Source organism: Physeter macrocephalus, chromosome 18 (genome assembly GCF_002837175.3).
Source record: "Physeter macrocephalus isolate SW-GA chromosome 18, ASM283717v5, whole genome shotgun sequence".
In the NCBI taxonomy this organism is placed as follows: Eukaryota; Metazoa; Chordata; class Mammalia; order Artiodactyla; family Physeteridae; genus Physeter; species Physeter macrocephalus.
In genome coordinates this window covers 13,682,619-13,704,012 of record NC_041231.1, presented here as the reverse complement: position 1 = coordinate 13,704,012, position 21,394 = coordinate 13,682,619, and the positions used below count along the sequence as shown (strand labels likewise).

General features: G+C 42.2%; 1 protein-coding gene across 2 annotated transcripts in view; it reads left to right on the top strand.

The window, feature by feature from the left end:
• The first annotated feature begins 368 nt into the window (after positions 1-368).
• The window catches only part of GRM7 (glutamate metabotropic receptor 7), a 919,887-nt gene continuing 898,861 nt past the window's right edge, over positions 369-21,394 (top strand). The window contains exon 1 of one of the 2 annotated variants that reach the window (XM_024124143.1): positions 369-1,112. In XM_024124143.1, coding sequence (XP_023979911.1) covers positions 594-1,112 — 519 coding nt within the window. In that variant the 5' untranslated portion in view covers positions 369-593. The remainder of the gene's footprint in view (positions 1,113-21,394) is intronic. The other variant, XM_024124144.1, reaches the window with a different exon arrangement.

The following is a 21,394-nucleotide window of genomic DNA, read 5'->3' as shown; positions in this document are numbered from 1 at the left end:
CGAGCGAGCGGCTTCTACACCGAGACAGGAGCAGGAGCTCAGCCTTCGCCTGCGACCTGCAATCCCCAGATTCCCTGGGGACCTCGAAACTCCCAATCGGAGGCACTCCCCCCCACACAGCCGCCCACCCATTCCCCCCCCCCTTACCTCAGCACGCAGCCCCTCCCTGCGTGATGATGCAAAACAGTGGGGAGGGCGGGCGCTGAGAAGGGTGGGGAGAGCCTGAGAGCGAGCGAGGGTGGGAGGGAGTGGGAGGAGGAGGAGAGGGAGCCGAACGACCATTTAAAGCGATAGCAATCCGTGCTCTCGCCCCAGTGCTGGGCTGTTGGAGAGCTCGAGCTGCGAGCCACCGAGCGCGAGCTCGAGCGCGGCGCGCCGGCCGGGGAACCCGAGAGCGCACGGCGCCGCAAGCTGGCAGGCACCGCGGGACCCCCCACCCTCGCCGGCTGCCCTTCCCCGGGCGCCCCCACCCTCCTCGCCCGCAGGAGACCCTGGGCTTCCCCGGAGGAGCTCACCTCCAGGGGCCAGGACTCCGGCGAGCCCGCCACCGTCCCCTCCAGCGCCGCCGCCACCACCGCAGCCGCGGGAGCAGCATGGTCCAGCTGGGGAAGCTGCTCCGCGCCCTGACTTTGATGAAGTTCCCCTGCTGCGTGCTGGAGGTGCTCCTGTGCGCGCTGGCGGCGGCGGCGCGCGGCCAGGAGATGTACGCCCCGCACTCCATTCGGATCGAGGGGGACGTCACCCTCGGGGGGCTGTTCCCGGTGCACGCGAAGGGTCCCAGCGGAGTGCCCTGCGGCGACATCAAGAGGGAGAACGGGATCCACAGGCTGGAAGCGATGCTCTACGCCCTGGACCAGATCAACAGCGATCCCAACCTGCTGCCCAACGTGACGCTGGGAGCGCGGATCCTGGACACTTGTTCCAGGGACACTTATGCGCTCGAACAGTCGCTCACTTTCGTCCAGGCGCTCATCCAGAAGGACACCTCCGAAGTGCGCTGCACCAACGGCGAGCCTCCGGTTTTCATCAAGCCGGAGAAAGTAGTTGGAGTGATTGGGGCTTCGGGGAGTTCGGTCTCCATCATGGTAGCCAACATCCTGAGGCTTTTCCAGGTAGGGGGGCGCTCCCTCCGGGGCAGAGCGCGCCGTAGCTCCCCGCGCTCTTTATCCGGAAGGCTGGCTTGGACTCCAGGGGTGCGGAGTCTGGTCAGCCTTCGCTCATTTCCACCCTGGAGATCCTGCCGAATCCCTCCCACCTCACCCGAGGAGGTACTTTCCCTGCTTGATTCATTTCCCTTCCATCTCTCCCCTGTCCGCGCTCCACTCCATCCGGCTTGACATTCTGGATTTATGGCCCCATTTACAGGAAACAGTCTCCGAAAAACAAGGCGATGATTTAAATGGGTTTGCATTAGAGTGAAATATGGTTCAAAAACAGGCTTGTAAAAGTGCCGGGCTCCTGTGAGAGCCAGTTAGGCGCAAGGAATATGAAAGATGAGAAGACGCCTAGAAACTAGGCATTTCTCCACTCCCCAGCTTTCCTGCCCCAAGCCGCCCGACAAGCTGCAGCTCCCTTGGAAATTTTCGAGAAGAGCTTAGGGAGGCAGTTCTTAAACCGAAGGCTAGGTCTTCACCTACATTTGGATGTGAATTGCCCATTTCGCTCGGGTTGGATTTCCCGACCTGTAACCTGTCTCTGCGAGGGCCTGGGGCAGAAGGCGTGGGGACTGTCCTCAAGTGGGGAGATACCGCCTGCAGACGTGACCCCCAGGTGATTTGCTCTGGGCAGTTGTTTGCACCGTCTAAACTGCATGTGCGATCCAGCCACTGGCAGGAGCCGGGCGATCAGCTTTCTACTCCTGCCAGTTCAGAGCCCAGAGATGAGCTCATGCTAACTGCGAAACAAAATCGCTTTCTCTGCATCCACCCTGTGCCCATCCTTTCCCACGACCTCCCTAACGCAGCCCCCCAAGCCCAATCCTGGGCTTTGAGGACGATTCTCAGAGCCAGACAAGAAGGCGCCTGGAGGGAGGCAGTAGGGTGCGCTGAGCAAGGCCGGGCGGTCCTCCTGCTCCGGGTGCAGGCGGGCGACGGCAGAAGATGCGAGGCCGGCTGAGCGGTGGGTTGTACTGCAGTGCTCTTCTCACCGCCTGCTCCCGCAGCCTCAGCCCCACGGCTCCTGGGCCGCCCTGGGTATAAATGGATGGCTTTTGGATGAAGAAATTGAGTTTCAGGGTCTGCGTGACTATGGCTTCTCTTCTTGTTTCTCTTTCTTCCTGTGTGTCTCTCTCCTTGTGTCTCGTTCTCCCTGCTGTTTTTTTTTTTCTTTCTCTTTCTCTCTTTCTGTTTTTATTTTCTCCCTTTCAATTTCTGCCTCTCTTCTCCTTCTCTACCCCTGTCTCCAAGTTTTTTGTTCATCTCTGTCTTGAAGTGATCCTTTCCTAATGCACAGCTCCCTCCCTGCCTGGTAGTACCCAAACTCAGTTAATCCCTTCTCCAGATGTTCTGGCTGACCCTTAGGCTCCCCGTATCTAAAGAGTTGGCTTCCTCTCAAGTGCCTTTCCTGAAGCATGTTGGGTTTCTTGAGGGGACTCCTTGTGAGATTGAAGCCGTCACTACATCAGCGCCCAGGAGTATGAAGTTTGTGCCAGAAGGAGGGGTGCCTGTCTAAGGCTGCAGCCTGGTATGGCCTCTCTGAGCCTCTGAGCATCCCTGGCACCTCTGGAGTATGCCACCATGGCGATCTCTAGATGTTTGCAAAGCCAAAGGTGCTTCTGGGCAGCCTTCACTTTGAGGTAATGCTTTCAGGAAAAGCCTGGGTTGTTGTAAGCAAAACCCAGAAGCACTTCCTTTACCTCTGAGCTTAAACTAGAGAACCTGAAGAGGCAGCGCTGCAGGAGGATGAGGCCAGAGGCCACCTGAGAACCACAGGGGCAACTCACAGTATTTTCACTGGAGCTCTGGGGGTTGAAGGCACATTTGCTGTTTGACATTTTTAAAATTATTTTGGTGCCTTCACTTGGAGCTTGGGCAGTACTGCAGATGGGCCTGCCTGTCGAAAAAAGAGTGAAATCTTAAAGTCAAGAGAGAGCTTGCAGACTAGGCTGAAGAATTGTGTTTGCTGAAAAAGATCCCAGGGGGAGCTGATTCCTTCTCTGGTGTGTGGATCTGAGGCACTTGCAAGAAAAGAAAACGCTTGCCTTATGCTTAGTTCCCCCGTTCCCTGGGCTGGCAAGGAAAGGAACTGAATGCCAGCATTAGCAGTGTGGGTTGGGAGCAAAACCATTCAGAGAAAACACTGTCATTTTCCTCTAATTTGCAAATTGCAGCTATTCATGTTGGATTGAACAGCTGAGGGAAAAGAGCCCCCAGTTTTCACCTGCATTTATTGAGAAGAGGCTGGTAGTAGGAGGGATATGCACCAACTTGTAGCTTGTGCTGCAAGCTGGATATAAGCTTGGTGTGAGCATCCTGGGTAACCACTGCCCATGTTCAAATACACAGAGATAGATTCCAACAATCTCTTCCAGTAGCCTTATTTTTGTGTGTGATCTTAGAAGCTTCTGGCATGTAAGTCCAGTCCCCAGTTTCCCAGCCTCTGTAAACCTGCAAAATGAATAGAGAGAATAGTGGAACACAGACCCATTGTTCAAAGGCACAGTCACTTTGGGGAAAGAGGAAAAGAACGGGTAGGTGAATCTTCTCTGGGATTGCGGGGTTCAGCTGCATGAAGACTGTCCTGTATAAAAGAAACTCCTCTAAATGGTTGAATTCTGAGCTCTCCAGAGATTTGAGTTTTCTTTTCCCCAATCCCCTTGGGTTGCTGTGGGGAATGTGGCAAACCTATCATTTGAGATAAAAATTTATGGTGAGGTAAGCTTCTAGGCTGGGGGAAGGAAGACTTAGTGACTTAAATGGGGGATGCTAAGCCCTGGGGGGCACGAAGGAATAAGGAGATAGTAATGGATGTAACAGATGCTGCAGCTGCCAGCAAAGCCTGGAATGAAGTTCCTTCCTGAAAGCGAGGACCCAGGCAAGAATGGCCACTCAGATGTAAACGGTGTCTCTGACTCGGAATTCTCATCTGCCTGCCGGTGGGCCAGAGCTGAGCAAGTCCTTTCTCTCCTCTGTATGCACACTGAATTGGTTAGTAAGTGACATGTCAGAGGACAGGAATCATATTCAGTGGATCTTTCAAATCCAGGCATTTGAGGCTAATGAAATTAGTGTGTGGCCAGGGCTCTGCCAACTAGAATTAAGTCACTGCAGCCACCCTGCAATGCATTTTCAGCCTGAAGGGAGCATCAGGGAGGAATTTCGGGAGATTTGTTTCTGAGCCTGTGCAAAAATAATACTCTCCTAATGCTAAGAAAGATTAAATGTAAATTAATAGTGACTACGAGTAACATATTTAAAAAATAATCACAGAGTGGGGGATGGCTTAAAGTGGAGAGATTATATAATATGGTGTCCCAAGAATAAATCTCCCCTGACCACTGTTTCATGGGCTACAAGTAAGATATATTACAATGGAAAGTAATGGGAACGTTTTTATTCAAGGCTTCTCTGCTATTGACTTGAGAGCAAACACTCTGAGAGTATAAATTACTCTTGCTATGTGCTGGCTCTGAATGAACGATATTTCATGTGCAGTGACATGGTCTAAGCTATAGACCTGGAAGTGAATGGCATCTGTTTCAATTGTTTTGTTCGCTCAAGAGCAACTAGGTAGAAACAAGCGGTCAGTTTGACCCTTGTGGGAGCGTGTTGCCAATCTAAACCTGTGTCCGTCGTACCATAAATGACATACATTTGTAAATTTGTAAGTGTTTTCCTTCCGTTCATTGATGCTTGAGTATAATCTCAAACTTTGAGAGCAACATTTTATACATAAGTATTTGGTTTTCTTCCTTTCTCTTTCTCCTCTCTGTCTCTCTCTCTGTTTCTATCTCTCTCTTTCTCTCTTTCTCCATCTTATGTAATTGGATAGAACTGGGCACCTAGGATGATGTGGTGTTACTATAGTGGGATTTTTTTTTTCAAAAAACATCTCTAACTTACCCTTTTAAAAATTTCATAAATACAGGTGTCAGTGCCATTTGGAATAGTCTCTATAACAGTTTCTGTCTCCACATTTACTGTGTTTCAGCAAATTTACCTAACAGATGGTGAGTGGGCAATTTTTAAAGGGGCATTTTTTAAAAGAGCGGAGAGGGAAGGAATAGAGACAGGCACATACTATATTTGAAGATACCTCCATGTGTATTTTATGTACGTATACCCATACAAGTAAGAAGTCTTTGGATGTTTTCTCTTCAAGAATAATTCCGATGATGGATTACTTGAATTTCATAAACATTTAGGGTTTAACAAATTTGTTACATATAGAAGTTGTATCATGGATTTAAAAGACCAGAGCCAATTACACAAAGTATACTCTAGTCTCAGTCCTGCCATTAATTAACTATGTTACCTTAAGTCATTTAATTTTTCTAGGCCTCATTTTTCTCATGTGATGTTTTTTCTTTGAAAAAGTATAGCTTCTAGAAGTCTCTAAGCTCTGTGTCATAGTTCAGCTTGGAGAAAACCTGTTCTTATCCAAACTCCATGACATTGTATTTCCAGCTCCAACTTTGGACTTTGAGTGAGTTGGGGGCAACTTTTTAAGGATATTTTCCCACAGCTTTTTTCGTTAGTATCAGTCTAGCTGAGTTCTCATACTCAGACTTTCTCCCATGTTCTTTCACCAGTGTGTTCCTTAGTCATATATATAAAGACTGTTGTGGGAAAAATGACCTCCGGGTCAGCTTACTGCACGGTCATCGACACGGGGCAGGGAGTAAGAGTCTGAGGATTTTACAGAAGCAGATACCGGTTTCATTACCCATGTCCTCTCCCCTTTCGTCTTAGAAAAACAGCAGGCTTTTCTTGGAGAACTGCCAGATAATGACATCCTGCCTCCTCACGGGCCCCCGGGGGTGAGTCGCCCAGGGACTGAACTCCAGTAAAGGAGGTGATTGGCTCATGGGTAGGCATCTGACCTCGGCTAAGTCTACCAGACTCCTCCCCGGTACTTTTCTCCCAGAGAAAAGTGGAAGAATTGTCTTTTCTCTCTGGAATTTCTAAGCTGGGGAGATGTGACTCTGGGACTCCCGGTGAGCATCCAGCACCAGGAGAGACTTTCTGTAAAATAAAGTCTCGCAGAGGTAAGCAGGGCTGAGTGACGGAGAGAGAGCTGGAACCCTGATGATACTCTGGAACTTCCAGATCCAACTGTATCTGAATATGGCTGCATCCCTGAATTTCCAGTACTTGTTTGTTGAGGTGGTTGTTGTTGTTTGGTTTTTGTTTTTAAATTTCCTTTGACTCTTTTGAATTTGTTTTCAGCCATGTGCATTTGAAAGCATCATAGCTAAAAGAGCTAATTTCCTACATTAATGTCAGGTTTGCTGACTGGCATTCCTTAAGTGAAAATAATATCTGCTGTTTTCTTTAAATAAAATCCTTCTAGCTCAGGTTTGAGATATTCAAAACTCTGCCTCCTCCCGCCCTCTTTCCAACATTTACTATATCACCTTGAAGCGTTTGTGACCACATCTTTCCCATCTAGATGCAGTTGAGAGAGAGAGCAAATACTTCTGATATAAACTGCAACCTATAGTCCTCCTACCTGGAAGCTTTAGAACATACTTGATTCTTGTCATTAAAGCAAATCTTTTGTTGTTGTCTCCAGGGCAGAGAAGCATTTTCGTGGCATAATGGAGTACAAAGTACATTAAGCCTAACTCTACTTCTCACCCTCTTTTACTTTAAATAGGCAGAAAAGAACAATCTCAAACACATTTTGGCAACAAATAAAATATGTATGCGATTATGTTTAGAAGACATTTATGCCACATGTAGTTAGACTGATTAATTAATGGACCTTTTGCCAATTGGCAAAGTAAATATATATGTTCAATGTGCTTAATTAAAAAGAAGAGAACATATTTTTACAGGTTAATTATCTGAGAAGAGTATTGTGCCAGCACACTTGATACTACAGTATTTCATGTTTGACAAGTAATCTTCTTTCAGTTATATTTACTGCTAAATGTTTCTTGGATCAAGTTATTAAATTATAAGGTCAAAAGTAAAATGATATGAAATTACAATGATAAAGGGACACATATCTCACTTTATGAGAATAGAAGTTCTAATTTCTTTTCAATACTACTAGTAGTGACCACAGTACTAATGTGAGCCCTTACTGTGAGCCACTGTGCCCATATACATTTAGTTCTTACAGTAGTTCTGCACAGGGCATATAATAATCCACACTGTAAAGCTGAAGAAAGTCATTCTCACAGCTGAAAGTCACATAGCTGGTGAGTGGCAAAGTCTAGATTCAAACTTAGAGTCGTCTGACAATACCCAGGTTATCGACCACTAGGTACACTGCTCAATTGTTGCACCAATAAAGAAGTGTTTGAAATAATTATAGATTTGCCTACCCCGAAACTGCAGTGATTTAAAGACATCAAAGTTGCCAGTTGCTTAACCACATCTACTTACAGTAAGAAATTCCATTTTATTTCATTTCTAAAACAAGATTAATTCCGCAGTCCCATAGAAACTTGAGCACACAGATCCTACCTCCAAATGAAAGATGCTTGTTTTCCATTATTCAACAGATGGCCCTGTACAGAGGCAATAAATATATAGTAGAATTTTCATTCAAATAAATGAGAAGAGAGGTTTCTTCTTGTCCTGATTCAGTGCCCATCCTTATGGATTATGATGGCTCTTCCCAAACTTTATTTCATTCACTCCACTCTTTCTACAAAACTCCAGTGATGGAATCCATCATTCAGATATATGTGCAAAGCAAAAGGACTCTATTTATACAGTTGCTGAAAGTCAAGTTGATAGAGCACGGGAAATACATCCTAATAAATGCAACATTAATGTTTGTGTGGGCCTTGGAGTGAGGGGTAGAAGAACTTTCAGTTTAATGGAATATTTTGCCTCTTGCTATGAAAGTGCAGCTTAATAGTCTTGTAATTGGTCATTTACAGAATCCTCCATCTCTGGGTTTCGTGCTTTCTTTACTCTGCAGCTGTTGATTCCTTCTCTTGTTCTGGATGGCAGATAGCAACGAAGCCACTTCAGAGGGCTCAGCCTGCCTTTTTGTGTTATTGTTTAGATGAAGATATTTCCATTTATTAAAGCACACTATTTAAACATTTTTATCATGTTTTAAACTTGACTGTGTTCTGAAGGTATGAGCACAGGCAGACATAATGGGGGATGTTTTCCAGGAGAAAACATACTCTTATCAAAGGAATTATCAGAATTTTCATGTAGGGATTAAGAATCAAATTCTGGAGTTAGACCTGAATTTAAATTCATACTCACAACTTATTACCAGTCTCATCTTGATCAAACGGTTACCACACTTCTCATCAATTTCCTTATCTTTGAAAGCGGAATGAGAGAAGTGTGCCTGGTGGAGTTACACGTAAAGCTCATCTGATAGAATATTCATAAGTATTTTGCACAAAATATACATGGAAATATTTTAGCACTGAGTTTAGCATGCAATTCGTGTTCAATACATTTAAGAGCTATTATTTTATTATTATTATGTTATCATTAAATATCACTATTACTTAAATGTCATTATTGCTAAAATTGCTGTAAAATTACCGCAGTAACCCATGATGAATTCCCATCTTCTGTTTCCTTTGTTTAAATGGAAAATGTATATATAAATCTAGACAGAGAACACTTTAGTGATACTATTCAGTGGAGTGAGAATTTCCATGGCACTGATTAAAACAAATCCCGAATTGCATGGACTTAAGATAGCAGAGAGGCTAAGAGATTTGAAGTTAGACATCCCCAAGTGTGAATTCTACTGTGACCCTCTTCTAGCTCTAGAACCTTGAGGAAGTTACTTAAACTTTCTGAGCTTTACTACTAGTTTCCTCATCTCTGTCTTTTTCAGGAATATTTATCAAGCATCTTCCTGTTCTCTGTGCTTGGACGTATCGATGAATAAATTAGACAAGAGCCTTTGCTTGGCATGCTCCTTCCTGCATGCTCTCTCTCTCCTTACACTCTCGTGTGGAAACGGATGTTATAAATAAATTCTATGCTTTGTCACAAGTTGATGGGCGCTGCGGGATAAGGAAAAGGATGTGAAGCTCACTGAAGAGGCTTGGGTTGGGAGTGCTGGAGGAGTGTACAGGTAGGTTCTGTTTTTAAATAGGGTAGTCAGGGTGGATTTTATAAGTTGACATTTGAGCAAAGACTTGAAGTGAGGGAGTTGTCAGAATGTATGAGGGGGAGACCACTCCCCGGGAGCAAGAACAACCAGTCCCAAAACTCTAAGGCAGAAATATGCCGGGCAGGTTGGAGGAGTATCAAGGAGGCCGCCCTGGCTGACTTAGTCAGTGGGGAGGAAGAGGCAGCAGGAGGGCTTGAGGTCAGATATGTGATGGGATGGATTGGGTAAGTCCTGGGAGGCCATCACATGCGTTGTGTCTTTTACTCTAAATGTAGGCAGCCAAGGGCAGGATTTAGCCGAGGTGTGGCATGAACTGTCTCCTGTTTGAAAAGCATAACTATCTGTGGTCTTGAGGATGTGGGGAGAGAGTGGAGTCAGGGAGAATCTCGGGAGGCGACTACAGGATCCTCGAGGTCTATGTTGATGGCCCGCGCCAGGCTGCTAGCGGCTGGTAATTCTCAGAAGTGACACATTGGGAAGGTTGTGACAACATTTCCTGGTAGATTGAATGCGAGAGTGGAAAGGAAGAGGGGAGTCAAGGGTGAATTCGAGATTTACGGCCTGGGGAACTGGAAAAGTGTGGTTACTGTCACCTAAGATGGAAAAAGTTTGGGGTAGAGCATGTTTGGGGGATTAAAGACCAGTTTTGGAGGTATAAGATTTGAGATGTTCTCTTGACATCCAAGTAGAGACGCTGAGTGCACAGTTGGATACACAAGTCTGCAGTTCTGAAGAAAGGTCTAAACTAGAGATACATTTTAATAAAATGGAGATATTAAGAATAATTACATGGAAGTGCTATTTTAAAGATAAAATGAAGTAATGCAATTAGCACTCTGTCTTCTCAAAACATTTAATAACTATTAGCTAAAATAATTACCTGAAATGAAAAAATACCTATAGTTTGTTTTGTTGTTTGCAGTAAAAGTGAATAAAATGTCACAATTATTTTAATAGTATTTGTGACACAGTAGTTTTAGTTAAGACACCATGACTACAACCATTTACAGTAAACCTTTCAGTCTCCTACTTTTCACTCTGATAGGGTACTTGGAACCATATTTTGTAAGGTTTAAGTTAGTTGTCATAGGGTACCTCTTTAATTAGAAGTAATTCTGAACTGTCTCGTTCCATGCAGTTTTATATACATATATATAATTATTATTTTATGATTTATCAAACTCACTTGAAAATTTGCATCACTGATATACATGAGAATTTAAGCATTTACCCAGGTATTCAAGGAAAAAAAAATGTACTTGTCTTGTAATTTCCATAGGGGTACTTACTTCCACATCTTCCCTTCACTTTGCAATTGAAAACATGGCAGGGGAAATATTATCTTACTGGTCTTTGAGTTCCCCTTAGCTATCTGCAAGTCCTTAAACAGCCTTTGTGGCTTAACCAAAATTCTCTTCCATATTCATTCCGCTAACAGATATTGGTCTAAGCATGTACTTATACTAAAAAATGCATGACCACGTTGTCTCTACACATCTATAATTTTATGTTAACACTATCATTATGTAAGCTATACTTTAATTGTAATTATAACAGATTTTATATCAACACACATCCATTTCTAGTGTTCATCTGGTGTTCAAGGGGAGAGCAGTCTGTAGTAAATTTTATCAAAATATAACATCTGAAGAATAGAACAGAGGGTAATTGTGTAATTCTGTATTCGCTCTAATTAAGTTCAGTGGAGTTGGCATAATAGAATTAAGATGAAAAAAAAAAGACGTTGAGGTACCGTGGCTCCCTCTCCTAACACACCCTTTTCATATCCAAGAGCAGAGACTTAGCACCTTTCCGTACAGAAATGAAAACAGGAACAGGCCAGAGGATGAATGACAGGCACGAAGGAGGTGGAACTCTGAAGAGCAACATGGAAAGAATATATTGTTTTTATATTTGGTAGGTGGGGAAAATATACCAGCACGTATGCCTACTGGGACCACGTTTTCCACAACAGTTAAGCCCAATGTCAGCTATGCTGTCCCACCTTCCACATAAGTAGGAACATACTGTTACTTGAATCTTTGCTTCCTGTTTCTTTTTTTTGTGTGTGGTATGCGGGCCTCCCTCTGCTGTGGCCTTTCCCGTTGCGGAGCACAGACTCCGGACGCGCAGGCCCAGCGGCCATGGCTCACGGGCCCAGCCGCTCCGCGGCATGTGTGGCCCACGGGCCCAGCCGCTCCGCGGCATGTGGGATCCTCCCAGACCGGGGCGCGAACCCGGTTCCCCTGCATCGGCAGGCGGACGCGCAACCACTGCGCCACCAGGGAAGCCCCTTTGCTTCCTGTTTCTTGATACCTGGTTGAGAAGATTATCACAGGAACTGCATCTTGTTAGCAAATACACTGTTTTGAAATGATTGAAAGTCACTGAAGAGTGGCAACTCCAAGCTTGCTGTCTCTTGATCTTGGACTATTTAAGTCTGGAGTGCAGGAGTGGGTTATGGGGAAAGATCATTGGAATTCTTATGTCTTCGGCATAATGGTTATAGCATAATGGTTAGGAGTGTAGGTGCTGGTTCAGATCCCTGCTTTCCACTTGCTAACCATATGAGCTTGGGCAATTTACCTGATTACCAGAACCTCAATACTTCTGTCTATAAAATGATGTTAATAATATGTCATCCTCATAGAATTGTTTTCAATGTTAAAATGAAGTCACTTACACCAAGCACTTAATACAATGCCTAGAGCATAGTAAAGTCTATTATTATTACTATTACTACTACTACTACTATTATTATTATTATTACTATCACAATGCCAGGTGCTATTTTTCCTATGCCTTATTCCATTGTCTTCTGCCCTGTCCCCCCATTTCTGTCTTATTTCTGTACAAGGGTAGGATTGTCACAGAGCATTTTCTTTCCCTAGTGTCTGACTCTTAGTCATCAAGGTGACTGGTCCATGACCCGGCGTTCATTGCTGCTCATTGAAGCAACCCGTTTTGAGAAGGGGAGTTGGATATGGTGGCCAAGTGGGGTCAAGGAGAGAGAATTTGCTCTCTTCTGCACTCAGGAAGCTAAGTGAAATATTCAGGCCTCAGAAGGACCATCAGGCAAAGGGCAACATGCTTAATTTCATACCTTAGTGATTAAGAACAAGTCAGACAGGCTGGATTTGAACTCATTTCCGTCATGTACTGACAATGGGATCTTAGGTGCTTTTGTAACCCCTCTGAGGCTCAGTCAACATCTGAAAGAAACGAATAACATTATCAGGACCTAGCGTATAGCCTCGTTGTAATAAGTGAGCAAATCCTTTTAAAGCGTTCAGCACATTGTTTGGCATATAGTAAACACTTAATAAAATTTAGCTTCTTTGACTACTACCACTGCTAATATTATTAAGTAGCTGAGCAAATCTGAGGCCCATTTTTTTCTTGGATTGTACATAATCATTTGGACAACCAGCTCACATTGATCAACCGTTGCTTATATATAAACCCTCGTGAACCCAAAGGTGCTTTAACTCTCTCCCAGTCAGAGCCTGTTCTGGGGGTCAACACCAGCGCTACCTCCGTCATCTTTGCCTTTATTGTCGCTACACTTGCCGTACTGAGCACTTTCTGTGTTCCAGGCACCAAATTTAGCCCTGCGTATGCACTATATCATGTAGTTCTCACACTCAGGTAGGAGACATTATCATCATCCCCAATTTTCAGATAAAGACGCTGAGGTGTTGGAAAGGTAAGAAACTTGACCCACAGCAAGAGATGGAGCCGGAGTATTCAAACCCTTCTCCCTGACCTCAAGAACCCTTAAGTATTAGCATACTACTACATCCTGGTAAGAAAATCTGCTTCCAGCCGCTCTGGTGAGAGTAGAAATGGTTCTCAATCCCCGTATCCCTCGATTGCTCACGCCACCCTAGCCTCAGGACTAGGAGGGAAAGGAAGTGATCTCTTCAAAGACCAGCCAAAGGGAACCTACTTCCTTCTGCCTTTTCGTAATCAACTAACCAATATTTTATTTCCTTCTTAAGAATCCCCATATGTTCCTTTTGCTACTTAGCTTGGCCTTTTAGAATTCTGACATTCTGTACATGACTCATCTGCTGTATTTAATGTTAATTTATTGAGGTCAAGTATAAGGTCTTACTCATCCTGAAGTCCAGTTATCCCCTTCGCGTCTAACCCTGTGCTTTTCTTCTTGTAGGACATCTGCAGATATTTATTTGAATTTTGTTGAATTGTTCTCATCAATAGTACATTAAAAGTTATCTAGAAAATGCTTTCTTATTAGGAAAACCATCTAAATAGATTTCTAGCTGTTTACTTTTTATAGCACTATTATAGAGATTACAGATCTCCAGGTAATATTTTTTAGATTAAGTTCTTCATATCATCTTATTTTTACATATAATGATAAATCTGAGTTTTCTCTATCAAACCTCAGAGACTTCACTGGCTTGTAACTTAGCTTGTTGATTATGTGTTGTTGACTTTTCCATTTATAATGATACTTGATCCTGGTAGGGGTGGGGCTGGGTGGGAAGGTACATCTTAGGGCCATAAATTGGCTTTGTAGAGAACTAACATAAAGGTCTAAAGTCTCATCATATTTCTGCAGAACTCATGAATCATTTTATTATAATTCCATTCGTTCAGGGAGTATAAAACCATTTTCAAATTGTTATTCCTAATTTGTTCATCTTCTCTTCCTTAGTTTTAGTGAGAAGAGAGCAGGCGGAATGGAAGAAAGTCATTATGACCACTGGGGCCACTAGGGTAGGCGTCAGTCCCAGAGTTTTGTTTTCATCTCTCCGGTATTAATATTGGCTAATGTCTTGAGTGCTTACTTGGTCTAAATTACTTAGCTGACCATGGCAAATGGATTATGTCATTTCATCCCCTGATAGTCATACAATTAATGTATGTATTATTATGATATCCCATGATGCATACATGGAACAGAGCTTCAGAAGTAGTTATTTGCTCACTAAAATATGGTAGACGTGGAATTTGGACTCAGGTCTGATTGATTCCTAAATCACTCCTAGTGATTTTTACCACTAAATTAAAGTTGTATACCTTTGGAGAGTAGACAGTTTCTAAAATTTCCTCAGCTCTAACTTTTTTTTTGTTTGTTTTTGTTTTGTTTTTGTTTTTGCATTACGCGGGCCTCTCACTGTTGTGGCCTCTCCCGTTGCAGAGCACAGGCTCCGGACGTGCAGGCTCAACGGCCACGGCTCACAGGCCCAGCCGCTCTGCGGCATGTGGGATCCTCCCGGGCCGGGGTACGAACCAGCGTCCCCTGCATCGGCAGGCGGACTCTCAAGCACTGCGCCACCAGGGAAGCCGAGCTCTAACTTTTTATAATTAAATTTTTATCTGATTGCAAGCTTAACAGTTAAGATGGGTAGGAAGGAATGCCAGCCTGTTGAAAGGAATTTCCCTCAAATAAGCCTGTTTTATGACACCAGTTCACTCATTCATTCACTCAGCATGTATTGAATGTTTGCTCTGTGCAAAGGCATTTTAGGCATCACAGTGGAGTGAGCGCCCCTCCCATGGACTCTCCTGCAGCAGCCAGAGAAGTCTTGGACTGGTTTGCCTGTTATGGAATGGGGCTTGGTGATAGAAGCCTAGTTTGTTCTCCACTGATAAAACTAAGGCATACTCATATTAGTTTACAGGCATCTTGATGCCGTGGGATAGTAGCACACATGAATCTTACCATTTTTGCCTGGGATTAAAGATATAAAGGCTTTGGATTTGGGTATGGAAAATGGGTGCAATTATGGGCATGTTGGTTCTACATATATATGGACATCACGTGTCATCAGCCTGCAGCTACTTGCCATCCCCCACTACTTCTTTTCACAAACCAAACAAGTACCTTCTTATCTCTCTTGTGGATAAGCTCTTGACAGTGGCACTAGGGCCTCCCTCAATAAGTACATCTTTGGCTAAACCAGTGGTTTCTCAGATATGCTCGTTGAGCAACCCTTAAGGTGGATTGACATTCCACTGCCTAGAGTAGAATATGGTGTTCTTTAGAAATCATGGGGGGAAAAAATAGGCCACCAGATGTACTTTCCTTAATCTAAATTATTTATATATATATATATATATATATATGAACAATTGTTATATATGTGTATATATACTTTTTCATATATATGAATGATTTAAAATTGAAGATATATATATATACACACACATATGTATATTTAAATTTTGGCTTCTGTTAGCAAGTAGTAAATTAAATTATTAGCAGAACAATACTGCAGGGAAATAACCAATCAGATTTCATTCAATAGCTTGCTTTTTTGTAGATTTATGGTTGTGATTTTATATCTGCAGGTATGTTTGCTGAAGAAAATATTTCTACCACTTTACACAAAATTAAATTCATTTAATACCAAGCGGTATGTCTCAAATGTCTTAATACAGTTTTAATCTTTAATAGCATCAGAAGTATGAAATTAGAAACATACCCCCAAATCATTTGAAGATATAATTACTTTCATTTCCCTTATACTTTTGAGACTTCTGAAAAATAAGTATTTAGTTGTACTTTTCCGTTTCTGTCTCTCTAAGGATAGCAAACACTGAAACACAATTTTTTTTAAAAAGTCAGTATTAAAAATATATTGTCCAAGATGATCAAAACTAAGGAAGTGGCAAAGAAATTCAAAAATTTAAACTTTCAAAGGGTGCTTTTTTGTGCGTGTGTAGTACTTGTTCTTCTGAAGGAATTAATCTTTATTAAAATTTAATTTATTTTTTATTGAAGTATACTTGGTTTACAGCATTGTGTTAATTACTGCTGTATAGCAAAGTGACTCTGTTATACATATGTATATACATTCTTTTTCATATTCTTTTCCATTATGGTTTATCACAGGATATTGAATATAGTTCCCTGTGCTAGGTGGTAGGACTTTGTTGTTTAGCCAATCTATATCTATACCAGTTTGCATCTGCTAATCCCAAACTCCCAGTTCATCCCTCTCCCACCTGCTTCCCCCTTGGCAGCCACCAGTCTATTCTCTATGTCTCTGATTCTGTTTCTCTTTCGTAGATAGGTTCATTTGTGTCATATTTTAGATTCCACATATAAGTGGTATCATGGTATTGGTCTTTCTCTTTCTGACTTACTTTGCTTAGTATGATCATCTCTCGTTGCATCCATGTTGCTGCTGCAAATGGCATTATTTCATTTTTTTTTATGGCTGAGTAGTATTTCATTGTATATATGTACCACATCTTCTTTATCCATTCATCTGTTGATGGACATTTAGGTTGTTTCCATGTCTTGGCTACTGTGAATTTTGCTGCTGTGAATATCAGGTTGAATGTGTCTTTTTGAATTATAGTTTTGTCTGGATATATGCCCAGGAGTGGGATTGCTGGATCATATGGTAGGTCTACTTTTAGTTTTCTGAGGAACCTCCATACTGTTTTCCATAGTGGCTGCACCAACTTACGTTCCCACCAACAGTGTTGTAGGAGGGTTCCCTTTTCTCCACACCCTCTCCAGCATATGTTATTTGTAGACTTTTTAATGATGGCCATTCTGACTGGTGTGAGGTGGTACCTCATGGTAGTTTTGATTTGCATTTCTTTAATAATTGGCAGTGTTGAGCATCTTTTCTTGTGCCTATTGGCCATCTATATTTCTGCTTTGGAGAAATGTCTCTTTAAGTCTTCTGCCCATTTTTTTGATTGGGTTGTTTGCTTTTTTTGTCATCAAGTTGTATGAGCTGTTTGTATATTTTGGAAATTAAGCCCTTGCTGGTTGCATCATTTGCAAATATTTTCTCCCATTCTGTAGGTTGTCTTTTCATTTTGTTTATGGTTTCCTTTGCTGTGCAAAAGCTTGTAAGTTTGATTCAGTCCCCTTTGTTTATTTTCATTTTTATTTCTATTGTCTTGGGAGACTGACCTAAGAAAACATTGGTATGATTTATGTCAGAGAATATTTTGCCTATGTTCTCTTCCAGAAGTTCTATGGTGTCATATCTTATGTTTATGTCTTTAAGAGATTTTGAGTTTATTTTCGTGTATAGTGAAAGGGTGTGTTCTAACTTCACTGGTTTATATAAGGCTGTCCAATTTTACCAACACCACTTTCGGAAGAGACTCTCTTTTTCCCATTATATATTCTTGCCTCCTTTGTCAAAGATTAATTGTCAAAGATTAACTGCGGTGTGTGGATTTATTTCTGGGCTCTGTTTTCTGTTTCATTGATCCATATGTCTGTTTTTGTGCCAATACCACGCTGTTTTGATTACTGTGACTTTGGAGTACTGTCTGAGTCTGGGATGGCTATGCCTCCAATTTTGTTCTTTTTCTTCAGGATTGCCCTGGCAATTCTGGGTCTTTTATGGTTCCATATGAATTTTAGGATTATTTGTTCTAATTGTGTGAAAAATGTCATGGGTAATTTGATAGGGATCACATTAAATCTGTAGATTGCTTTGGGTAGGATGAGCATTTTAACAATATTAATTCCTCCAACCCGAGAACATGAGATGTCTTTCCATTTCTTTGAATCATCTTCACTTTCCTTTATTAATGTTTTACAGTTCTCAGTGTATAAGTCTTTTGCCTTCTTGGTGAGGTTTATTCCTAAGTATTTTATTTTGGGGGTTGTGATGTTAAAAGGCATTGTTTTTTTACATTCCCTTTCTGATATTTCATTGTTGGTATAAAGAAATGCAACCAATTTCTGTATGTTAATCTTGTATTCTGCTACCTTGCTGAATTCATTTATCAGTTGTAGTAGTTTTCATGTAGAGTCTTTAGGGTTTTCTATATATAGTATCATATTATCTGCATATAATGACAGTTTTACCTTTTCCTGAAGGAATTAACTTGAAGTTCTACTAAGACTTTTGGGATGCCTGTTTTAATGAGCCACTACTTCCTGCCTGAGATTGCACTATGCACTAGAGATTCTAGAATTAGCATAATGAAGCTAATAATGCAAACAACAACAACAAATCTTCACAAACCTTCCTTGCAAGGAAGTAAAGTCCACTGGAAAAACAGACAAGTGAAACACACATTCAAAATGGCAGTGATTCTCAAACATTTATGTGCTGAAGAATCATGACAAGGATGATAACCAGGGCAATTACTAGACCCCTTCTCCCGCTGGTCAGGTGTAAGGTCCTGTAACTCTATTTTTGGTGAATGCCTCCAGGAGAGTCTGAGACAGATGTTCTCAGTTGTCGTCAACCTTTAGTGTGCATCAGATTTGCCTGAGAATATTGTTAAAACACAGATTGCTGGGCTCCAGTGCCAGAGTTCTAACCAGTTCCCAGGTGTGGCTGATATTGCTGGCCCAGGGACCACACTTTGAGAACCGCCTTTCAAAACTCTGCAGTATGCGATTGTGTGTGTTGTGAATGAGACGGGCCCAGAGAACCAAAGGAGGGTAAAGGGACTCTGCCCTAAATTAGCCAAAGGTAACAATAGCAGCTAGGATTGACCCAAGAAAAATTTATAAGAACTTTATCTGCATTTGCTCATTTAATCCTTTCAGTAAGGTACATAGGTGCTACTTAGTGTTCCTGTTTTACAGGGGTGTCCAGAGAAGGTAACTACTTTGCCCAAGTCCTAAACTGGCAAGTAACAGATTAAGAATTCAAGTCTAGGAATTGAGAGCCCACACCTGTACCCTTTCTGCACGTAGAGAGGAGTAAGGCGTTGTCAGTGAAGCCTTCCTGGGGGCCCTGGCCTCTGAGTGTAGATAGAAGGATGAGTGGACATAAAGATAATTATTTGTGTGTGGTGGGGGTAGGGGAGGAAGTATCAGGGCTTCGAGAAGAACCTGCCCTCCCCATACATTGCTATAAGGAAGTCTGATGATCAGGAGTCCGGAACACGAGTATGACTATAGGATACTGAGAAGGGTTCTAGAACCCTGAGGTTAGAGTTCTGTATCAGTTAGTAGGTAACAGAAAGTGAATGAGTGATTTACCTTACTTTCCACGGGTAGCAGGAAGTTTGGAGAGAGTCCCTCTAGCGTTAGCCCAGCTGCTGAAGGGCATCACCAGGGGACTGGGTTGCTTAGCTCTTCCAGCTTCCACATCTCTAGCACGTCCCTATGGTCCACATAGCTTCAAAGTGACCCCAGAATCTCCAATAGTGTTCCAACAATTTGGGCAGGAAGAAAGAAAAGGAGAAAAAAAAAAAAAAGAAATTAAGTAAGAAAAAAAAGGCAGTGTCTAAATCAGAGGGTAGCAGGAAGTTTGGAGAGAGTCCCTCTAGCGTTAGCCCAGCTGCTGAAGGGCATCACCAGGGGACTGGGTTGCTTAGCTCTTCCAGCTTCCACATCTCTAGCACGTCCCTATGGTCCACATAGCTTCAAAGTGACCCCAGAATCTCCAATAGTGTTCCAACAATTTGGGCAGGAAGAAAGAAAAGGAGAAAAAAAAAAAAAAAAAGAAATTAAGTAAGAAAAAAAAGGCAGTGTCTAAATCAGAGAGCAAATTTTTTACCACAGGTGGTCAGCAGACTTGCACTTAGATCTCATCAGCTCAGATTTTAAACTGGCCACCTTAGCCTTAAGGATAGTGGTGTCTCCTAAACCAGGGCTCTGATAGTAAGGAATAAGGAGAGAGTGGTACTGATTAGCAGTGCCTGCTGTCCCAAACAAATATTATCCCCAAGATATTTTTTTTATCCTATATTTTACTTTAAAGAATGGAGGGGAAACATTATGGATCTGTAAATAACCTTTTAGAAAGGGTACAATTATATAATTATACAACCCCCTGGAGGGCTCCTTTCTTTAAAATCTCTTTAAAAACTGTTCCAGGTTAAGGACATTTTTATCTTAGTTTAGTAACTTGCAGTCGATTATCTTGGAATGACATCCTCTCTCTGCAGATGTTCTGTCAGGCTTTAGAAAATTCTAGAAGTGGACAGAGAAGTGTTATGGGACATGTATTTGCAATATGCACGTCTTTGAAATGCAATCCATTTAGGGACCAAAAGGCATTTCATGTCTTTGCTATACATTTTCACATATTTTCCTTTCCAAAATTCCTTTGAGCAAATCTGTTAGATGGAACCAATCCATTTCTCCAATCTGAATTCTTTATTACTAAACATTCTTCAGTATGCTGTCACTCCCTTCTGTCAAAGGAGTTTCTCTGGGACCTCACCCTTCTCATCTCATATGTGAACGCATATCTTAAACTGAAGCAACAGTCTGCTATGACTTCTCCATAACTTGAAGAACCCGTCTTTGTGGAAAAAAAAAGTAGACTTACTAACCTGAAAGGTAAAATGCGCGCAATGTGTCTGAGAATTAAAAACTAAGATAAAAGTATAAGCGATGGAAGAAACTTACAGTTGATCCTTTTCAAATACTTTATTTTACAGAGAAGGTAACAGGTTTAAAGAAAAAATGCATTAGTTAAATGCTAAATAATAAATCTTAAACCTCAGTGGAGCAACACATGGACAGTTCGCTTCTCACTCACTCAGGAGTGCAGTATGGACTTTGATGGTTTGAGGGTCAGTTTTCTGTTCAGTTACTCAGGGACCCACCAGCTTCATCAAGTGGCTCTACGTTTGTCCTAAAAAGAAAAGGAGAGAGGAAGCTGCAAGCTACAATTATCAACTCGTTATCCTTCAGACATAAACTCTTCAGGTCACCTCTGGTCACATTCTTTGGGACAGAACCATACCCAGATGCAAGCGGAGATGGAGAATGTTGTTCCTATCTCGGTGCTAGTGATACCTCTACCGGCTGGAGGAGCTAATTAAAGTGTAGTCAACAGCTGGTTGTTTCTGCCACAATGAGTGATTATAGCCTAAGACTGTGGATTAATTATGCGTGTGTCCTATATACATATAATACACACAAACTTATATATGTGTGTGTATATATATTTTAGCATGAGTTGACACATGGGGCTTCTGCCTTATCAAAAGAGTACAAACTGCCTCTTGTTGCCCTTTCCTAATTGAAGATGACTACTACTCTCTCTTTCCCTTCATTTCGCTACCTCACCCCCGCCTTTCAGTATTATATGAAAATTCTGAAAGAAATAATTTCAAAGTTTCCAGTGCTTTTATTTTTTTATTTTTTTTTATTTTTTTTTTTTGTGGTATGCGGGCCTCTCTCTGCTGTGGCCCCTCC